General features: G+C 41.2%; 1 protein-coding gene across 2 annotated transcripts in view; it reads left to right on the forward strand.

The window, feature by feature from the left end:
- The window catches only part of LOC109293449 (S-adenosyl-L-methionine-dependent tRNA 4-demethylwyosine synthase-like), a 172609-nt gene that overhangs the window by 88356 nt on the left and 74967 nt on the right, over nt 1–9286 (forward strand). The window contains exon 14 of one of the 2 annotated variants that reach the window (XM_019511365.1): nt 2785–2886. The exons of the other annotated variant lie outside the window; for it this stretch is intronic. Within the exon in view, the coding sequence (XP_019366910.1) occupies nt 2785–2853 (69 nt within the window). The 3' untranslated portion in view covers nt 2854–2886. The remainder of the gene's footprint in view (nt 1–2784; nt 2887–9286) is intronic. 2 annotated transcript variants of the gene reach the window in all.

The following is a 9286-nucleotide window of genomic DNA, read 5'->3' on the forward strand; positions in this document are numbered from 1 at the left end:
AAAAAATGTGGATTTTTTAAAAAAAAAAAAAAAAAAAAAAAAAGATCAGTAAAATAGATCATTCCTGTGAGAAGAGAAATCCCCGGCAAGGCAGAGAATGTAAACCCATCAGTGTAGCTTATTTGGATTGGATTTGTTGGTTTCTGGATCAGGCTAAATTCTGCTCTCAGTTACGCTGGAGCTACCAAGAGCAGATCTTGGCTAATTGTTTTCTACTTTCTTTGGCAAAACGTTTAACTTTCCCAGGAGAATCCATCCCTGTGTCTAGAAAGGATTTGCCACACGATGCTGAAGTAGTGTGACTAAAGGCCAGGTTTTTATGTCTGCACACACTGAACTAAGTAGTGGTATTTTGTTTTATACTGGTACAAATGAGAAAAAAATCCCTAGCTTTAAAGATCCATTGGTGCGGGGGTTGCTGAGTTGTGAACGACTGACTATTAGCTTGTGCTGGATCCTTTGCAGCCTGTAACAACTCAGGCCTTGAGCCTACAGAGAGGACCCTGCGTGGAGTGTTCTCTGCTGTAACATGAAGAGAACTGGTGTTAAAGTAATAATAAAAGAACTCTGCATTCACCTAGCAGCACACAAAGCCTTCCCCTAGAAGCTGTATTGCATACTGTTCTGAACAGCACACAGGTCACCCTCATACTAGTGGAAAGCTCTGTGAATGTGCACTGCCCTCAGTAAACTAGAGTAGCTGCTGAGCAAAGCCTGGATGGCAACATAGGAGCCTCATTGACCTGACAGGATCTGTCCTTCGTAGCCAAATACTGCATTTCTTCCTTGGGCAAGTGTCCCTTGCAGGATTTACTGCGGAGAGGTGGTCAGAGCCCTTTATGTTGCTGCCGAGTTCCAGAACTGTTTTCCATACAGGGTTGTGTATTCCTTTTTGGCTAGGGACAGAAGTTGCACATAAACTGGTCTAAGTGATCAGAAACGTGTTTAAACCCATAACGGAATAGAAGTTCAGTGCACATAAACCAGTTTGAAAATGGCTGAAACTGGTTTAAGATAAACCTGGTTGGATGTAGTATTATACTTAACTGTTTTGGGTCAAATCAGTTTATGAAGCATCTGTCCCCTGGTTCAAGTTAAATCACAGTCCCCCAGCATGCTTTCCAGCCTTGGGCTGGGCTGTGCTGTTTTCTGCAGAGAGCAGGGCTGACTCTGTGCCTCTGCTCCCTAGCTGGAGCAGTGAGGGCTGGCTGACAAAGGAGTAGAGGGGGGGCAAGCCCACCTAGGGATGCTGCCCAGTCTACAGGGAGGGACTGCCCTCCCCCCCATCCCGGGCAAACCCTGGCTGGGGTCTGGGGCCAGCGAGGGAGGTTAAACACCCCTTTCCCCCCACTCAAATTTACTGCTGGCTGCAACTGTGGACTACAGATCCCAAAGGCACCTGGAAACAGGAAGAAGTGGTGAGCAACCCTGCAAAGTCCTGCTGCTGTAATTCTGGACTGAAACCCCCAGAGACCTTGGGGGTAGCAGGAAGAGGAAGTTAGCACACAGCCAGAGAGCCATACTCTAGTACCCCCAGGCTTCTGGCCTGAGCCACTGCAGGCATGTGGTTGCATTTTCTGAGTCAAAGGTAAATGTCTGTTCACTTCTGTTTCAATTTAATCTGTGCAGTTTAAACTAAACTGTAAAGACTGAATTGATTCAGCCTTGGGCTTTTTGACTGGCTGTGCCTAGCCTTTGTGAGCATGCTTAACTGCTTTGATCAGGGTGAAGTTACTTTGGAGCTGGAATCTTTTCATTTAAAAGAATGTGACTGTAAACTGGTCTCTAGTACTGCTCCACATCTCCTATCCACCCCGTTTTCTTTTTCTTTCCTTTTTTTTTTTTTTTTACCATTAAGGCCTGTTGATGCATAGTCCAATGTAATGGGTGAATAGAACTTCTCTGAAGATTGATCAGCAATACCCAAGTGAATAGATGTGCAGTAGTCAGTGTTATGACACCACCATAAAACATGTTTAATGTAAGGACAATTTAAACAATAGTAGACTTGAAAAGATTGAAATGCATTCTAATTCAGCTCTTGACTTGATTGTCAGTGTAATCTTGTACTTCCATGTAAAACAATAGAGATTTACTCATTTGTAAATTTCATGTTTTTTCAGAAATGTATGGCATTTAGATGTATATCAAAGCAAACCGGTGCTTGTAGAATGTGTCATGAAAGATAATTCTTTAATCATAGCAGCCCTGGCAGACTGGAAATATTTTAAAATCTGTTGGTGGGAGTGATTTTTACAACAGACTCGGTATAAATGATCTCTTACTTTTCTCAAACCCAAATTTGACTAGTTCATGAGCACAGACAGTGAATTAAATCACAGTAGAGATATGGGCTTGCAATAAAGAGTCAAAGTGTCAGAAGTCTATTGCAAATGTGTCCAAATGTGTAAAAACCTGTTACATCAACTCGCTCTTGTTTTGCCTGCTGGGATTTTCAAAGAATCTCAAGGCAATTTGGCACCTACTGTTGTTGAATTCCAGCCTTACCTGCATTAGTCTCTTCTGATAATCCCAGGCCACAGCTCAAATTTTTCAGCACTGATTATGGATAATTTTAGGAACCTTGTTTTGAGAAGACAGCAACGAAGGGGCCTGGTTTCAGATGTGTCAACCTTTAAGCCAGGTTTCCTTGATGGAGAATGTGTCAGTAGATTGTTCTTGGAAACCTTGGCAAAATAATTAATAAATTGTTGTAAATGTTTAATGCTTACACTGAGCTAATGGACATCTGTGAAATGCGTGATTTTTTTTTTTCTTTAACAGGTTGTAACTTACAAAGTGCGATCTTACATATATGTCTCGAGTAAGTCTGAATCTCTGACCAGCAAATGATGGCAGCAAGAAGACTGTCACACAACCAACTGTGTAGGTGCCTTCATTGTGCTGAGTCTAGAGTTCAGCTAGGCCTATATTGTGAACACAAAAGGCTCCACAAGGATTTCGTGGATCAGGACCTGTGTGTGTAGGCAGGTGCCCAAAGATGATGATTTGTAGCACATTGGGTCTTATGTTGTGCATACAGTTTTGCAGGGGAAACTGATCTCTGCTAGTTTCACAGGAATGTGAACATGTGATCATGTTCTAAATATTTTAATTTTACTTGTTGTTCCTGCTGCCAAGTCGAGTGCCGGAGACCTGCTTATAGCAAACTCACGAAGCTGGAGAAAGTGGTGCAGATGCATTTGGCACATCAAAGTGCAATCCTGTTGCACCCTGCTTGAATCCCTGAAAATGCAAAATTTGGACACTGTCCTCCTCCTCCTCCTTGCTGCCTTTGTGACGGTCTTCAGGCTGAAATGAAGGTGTGTTACAAAGATAGATGCATTTATGTGTTTCCAGGATGGGATAGGAATTAATTGCACGCAGACATTTCAATTCCCAGAAGTGGAGTAGGCTTCTCATGTCTGTGTTTTCTTTGGAAGCATAACAGACACCGGCACAAGACACTGAGGAAGCAAGTCTGGTTTTGGCTTGAGCAAACTGGCCTCTTAAAAAAGCCCAAAGAAAGGGATTGCTGCTGCAAAATCTAGCCCCATGCTGGTGGGATCCAGGGGCTGTTGACGGGGTGTCAGACACACTGTGCCTCACAGCAGTGGATTCATATCCATTCGAGGAGTGGGGGTGCAGAGGGGGCCAAGGGAGGGATGGTCTGCTGGATCTACTCTTATCTAACTGTAGTGGGTCCATGGGCTGGTTGGTCCATTTCCCCAACCCATGCTTAATTCCCTTTGCAATACCCAGGGTACAGAGAGATGGTAATTACATCAGTTTAAGGGGTGGTGGGACTTACTACCTGGGAAGGTATGTCAGTTGATCTGGTATAGCGACTGCTTGCTCCTAACCTGCAGTTAGTGAATGAATTGGGGAAAATCAGTGCAGCTTTGGTTTAATTCCTGCGAATTGGAAGTGAACAGAGGAAACATTTTCCCTTGAATTCAGCTGCTGTATGGTACGGTTCCCCCCACCTTTTACAAACACGCGCTTCATCTGTCCATCTTGTTCAGGCTGTGTACACGGATAGGTCTCACTCAGAGATCTTAAATGCTGGGATGGAAGTCAGTTGGAGTATTCCTGCTCCAGCATCAGTCTTCTCCAAAAGACTGCATGGAAAGTATTCTTTGGTATAATCCCGCACTGTGCTAGTGCCAGTACAGGAGCAGAGGGAAGCCTACTACCTCTTACGGCAGTGTTTTTCAAACCATGTCCTGCAGAACCCTGGGGTTCCATAATAGCAACCCCTGATGACTGCAGAGAGATTAGGGCTAGTGATGGAGCAAGGTGGGAGGCAGTGCCCCACCATTGCATCCCATCACAGGATAGGGGTAGGGGCTGAAGTAATGGTATGAAAGAGTTCTGTTTAATTTAGGGGCCTGCTTCTGCAAAGATGTTCACATACAACTTTACTCCTATGCGTGGTCTTTGTCAGGTTAGCTGGACTGTAGTAAAAGCTCTTTATGGCCCAGATCTTACCTTTTTACATGTCTTTAAAGTACCTGGCACAGCACTGACACTGCCACACCATTGGCCCTGCATACTTTTTTTTTTTCTCTAATATCCTACACAATCTGCTGGTACTGCTGTATTTAACAAGGTGGGTGATTTAAAAATGTTAAAGGTTGTTTGTCTTTTATAATGCCCGTTACCTAAGGTAGTCATAAGAGCAGTGCAGGGATGTTACAAGGGCAGTTGGCTTCAAAAGAACGCTTAGTCAATAAAACGTGTTTTTTTGGAAGTTGCTTATTTGCCTTGATTTTTTTAAGTAAATTAAACGGGTAGGAATTGCAGCAATTCATGGGTTTTTTTTTAAAATCTTTTTCTATTTTTAGTTAAGACAGCCTCCGAAGAAAAACATTCATTAGCACTTTACAAAGCAAGAGATTTTAGTGATTTTTTTTTTTTGTTTAAATAAGGTAATTACATTTTTTAAAGAAGATTAATCTCTGATTTCATCATTTCACTCTTGAAGCTAGTTATATCTGGTTTGATGCTTTCCTGAGGTACCAGGTGTCACTCCTACTTTTTTACCACAATATGAACTTATCACATTGTAGTCTGTGCATGCATTTAGCATGCTGATATGGTATCAATCCCACATATATCTTGTTTGTATTATTAGCTACTTTTATCAGTGAGTTTTGTGTGTTGCAGAGTGAACATTTAGTCAAATGAGGGGCATTTCTATTTCTTCTTCCTAAGATAATGCTGCTTAGTTTTTCTTTATCTAGGTAGTGCTATCTTAAAAGCCACTACCATCATTATGATCGTGATCATCTTCAAGATAGCATTTTTTTTAAATGCAGAGTGACTCTTCCCTTCAGTGTTCCCAGTTAACAAACAGAAAAACCCACAAAACAGCGACGACAAAATGAGACCCTTAAAATGGCCAAAAAATCCCAAACAGAAAAACTTCACTGTAAAGCCATGTAAAATCCAAATGGAGCTGAAACATTTTTCTTGGTTAAGACATGCAGCCACTGCAGCCTGCGTTCTGGCTCCTGAGTCTGTACTTGTTGCACATAAATAGGTGTGCTGATTGTCTTTAAAAATGCCAAATTCCCCCAAGCTGTTTTTGGGGAAATCAGGTTTCTGACTGAACTGGTGGCGGTTCATGAAAGTTTGATGAGGTCTTATGAGTGGAGTGTGAACCTAATGTAGGAGTCTAAAGTCCTATTTAGAAACTGCTGAAACTTCCTTAGACTGACAAAGGGATTTTGAGCCCGAAAGCTTGCTTAAAAATTGTTCTCTGACTATTTAAGTTGGTCAAGTAAAAGATATCAGATTCACCCAAAGAACCTTGTCTGCCTATTTTTCCCTTGGCTTTTATGTTTCCAGTCTGTATCTTGTTGCCCATGATAATCTCATTTTCCAGAAGTATTTTCCTTTGAGCATTTTCAACATAGTTGTTAAAACCGGTCACTTCTGTTGTTTAAAAAAATGTTCCTTTAAAGTCCTAAACTTTATGCAGAAGTCTCCTTCTCACGGTGGTTTTAAAGGTCCTTCATGGGAGTGTAACCAGCGCCCTCGCATCACTCTGATGCTCTTCATACAGATGAGAATTGAATTGAGGTGCTGAAGCGTTTGAGTTCTGTTAAAATTCCCAAGGCTCTTTTCATGATTGGTCGGGAGCACTGATGTACTGGCCAGTTTCCATTGCTGATAATTACTTTTCGCCTAGCTAAATTGCTCAGGCAATTTGAAGTGGGTATCGGGATCGTCATTTCCTGTTTGTCACCTGCTGTTCTAACAGCTGCTGCATTCAGCCCTAGTGACAATTGATGTGTTTCACTGGTAAAGAGATTTTTATGCATAAAGGCCCTGATTCAGCAACTATGTGGGCAAAAAGCTTCCCCTGCAAAGTGTTTATACCTGTTGTTTTAAATTTGAGTGAAGCCAGTGGTTTTTAAGGAGGTCCTTATTTCATGCTGATTCCCTATGAATTCTCCTGTAGCTCATGTGGCAATGCCCCATCACATTTTGTTGTAATGGCACTTCAGGATTGGGCTATAGGTTAGCAATGTGCTTGCTGCTCCCTAATACCTGCCCTTCTTTATTTAATGTTGAGTTTACCCAGTTCCCAAATAGAACTGGCATATTATGCTGTAGTCTGGTCTAATGATAAATTTGAGATATAGTTTTGTTGATGATATGCTAGAGGCTGGTTTAGTGCTGTTTTATTTTCAGGAACATTGCAGCTGATTTTCAGGGTGTGAAATTTATGTGACAGTCCACCAAAGTTAGCTGAGAAATAAAACTTGTTCTTAGTCAACAAAGGAGATTTGTTAAATGATTTATAAAGATAAGTGTGTGGAAGATGGGGGAGGAAACTGACTGTGGATTTGCTGAGCAAAACCATTTTCAAGCTGAAAAACAAGCCTTTTATTATTTCTAGAGACTTTACTGCTTCGAAAGTAGTTCTCTCTATTTGATTAAAGTGAGGAGAATATTTAACATAAAGTGAAGAGATTGTGTAAGTCTAGAGGGTTACAGAAAATTGTTAAGCTTTGTGTTCTGTTGGTGGGTAAACTAAATACATAGATTCCAGTTAATCTACTATATTTTTTAGGTTCCAATCTAATATAGTACTTGAGCTCATGCTTTAAAGTTAAATGTGTTGTTGGGACAGTTTATATGCTTGAGTGTTCTCAGAGACTTGACATCCCAGTTTGGGAATTGACCTTGGTGTATTCAATTCAATATGGTGCTCTGAGCTGGGTCGGAGCACCGTAATCTTCTCAGTAGAATATTGCTTTTATTTCACTTGAAGGATTTTAAAGGTGGCCAGTAAAAGCTGATTGATGACATTAAAATGATCGGGTTAATTAACTTTCATCCAAGAACAAGATCTGAAGCACAGAAGTGCAGCCCTTTCACCTTTTTAGAATTCGTACACATACATTAATAGATGGATAACAGTGATAAAAATGTAAATATATTAACACCATAGAGGTATGACATAGTTTTTGTGCACTTCACCTTTTATACTTTTGGAGTAAAGCACTACATTTTCTTTTAATTTCCAGAAAGGCAGGTACTGAAAGGATGTAAAGTCTGATGTGCAGTTCAGTCTTTATTCTGGCTAAAACAACTCTTTTGTGTAGAGTAGCCTCCTTTGCAAGATGAGATCCTTAGTCAGTTTGTCACTGAGAGCATGGGCAGATGAAATGGCTGTACTGGGCGCATCTACACGTGCATATTAATGTGCAGCAATAAACTCTGGCATATATTGCACCACAGTTTTTTGCTCCCAGGCTCTGCATTTACACATGCAGCCTGGATACAGCACGTTGAGCCAGGTCAGAGCAGCCCTGTCTGGCAGGGGCTGCTCTGACCCAGCTCAGTGTACTGCAGAGGGGCTGACTGGGGCATGAGGGTACTTCAGTGTGGGGCTAGCCAGCAAGCACCCCTGCACTGAAGCAACTTTGTGCTCTAGCCAGCCCCGTCAGCATCTATGCGTGTGATGCTATGCACTAAAAAAAACTCTGCAGCAGGATAGTACTTGTAGTTACAAGTACTAACCTGATGCGGAGGTTACTGGTTTCCTGTAGCCTTATAGGGCTGCACGTGTAGACGCTGAGATGTTTACTGGGGAGCTAATTGGGCAACTCTGCAGTAAACGTCTCATGTAGATGTACCCACTGCTTTGAAAGAGTAGAAGTAGCAATGGTGAGTGCAGGTGCGTATGTATTTACCATGGTCTAACTTTTTCATTTGGAGGTAGATTACTGAATATTAGCTTTTGTTATTTGGGGTGAAGAGCAGACGGGTGAAACAGTTTTCTTATATTAGATTAGCATATTCCCAAGTGATTAGCTCCTCTCTTGCCTTAAAACAATATTCTTGTGTGCCTGTCTGTCCACATTTAGTTTCTAGTTAATTTTCTTTCCTGATCTCTTGGACCAGTATAGTGCAGGAATGGTTTGCGTTTATGGAATATCTGTTTTTGGAGACTTTTTTATATAACTTTTTTTTTAAAGGAAAGGTTGAAGGTCCTCTTTGACATTCTATCTTTGGGGTCAGTCTTTAACTGTGGCTTTGTCGTCATTGCTTATAATTGTGCTGGGTGGATTTTTGTTCTTTCTAGCAATGAGGTAAAAGGAGAATAGTTGTGGAGAAAAGGCACTTGGTGCTGATCTCGTGATCCATACTCAGTCCCTGTAAGAGGTAATTTTACTAAGTTTCCTTGCAGTAAAACTAAAGAACCTAGTCTGAACTATAGTTTTTTACATGAGGGTAGCTGATGTGCGTTAATTAGCCTGCGGTAAGAAATTCTTCCCTGTTTTAGCAATGAATAGAAAACCTAAGTCACTTTAAATTGTCATTCTAATAACAAATGCCTGAACAATGTATGGGGGTTTTGCCTGTCATGTAACTGGCAGGTAACCAGGTAACCTGTTCTGTTGTGGTTTTAATGATGGTGTAAGATGCTTTAAAGAAAAGAAGTAAAAAACCTCTTTGGTGCATGCTTCTTGAGTTTACTTTTGAAAGAAAACTTTGCTTTGCAAATCTGTGCCGTAGAACTTTGGAAAATGATTAGAATGATTCTCTTAGGAGGAAAGCTGTCTAATTTGCAACGTAGTAGAATTATTAAACTGCTGATAAATGAGTCAGAATGGAATTATCCATCCCCTTTTGCTAAAGGCAGGAGGGTTTTGGTTGCACAAGACGCTATGGCTATAGGTGCTAATCAGAATCACTTTTAAGGCCACTCTGTCTCTTTCTATGATGAGTTATTACTTGGCAAGTTTTTACTTGATGATTTCTCACT

The sequence above is a fragment of the Gavialis gangeticus genome, unplaced genomic scaffold, assembly GCF_001723915.1.
Source record: "Gavialis gangeticus isolate Ggan-Ray unplaced genomic scaffold, GavGan_comp1, whole genome shotgun sequence".
Classification (NCBI taxonomy): domain Eukaryota; kingdom Metazoa; phylum Chordata; order Crocodylia; family Gavialidae; genus Gavialis; species Gavialis gangeticus.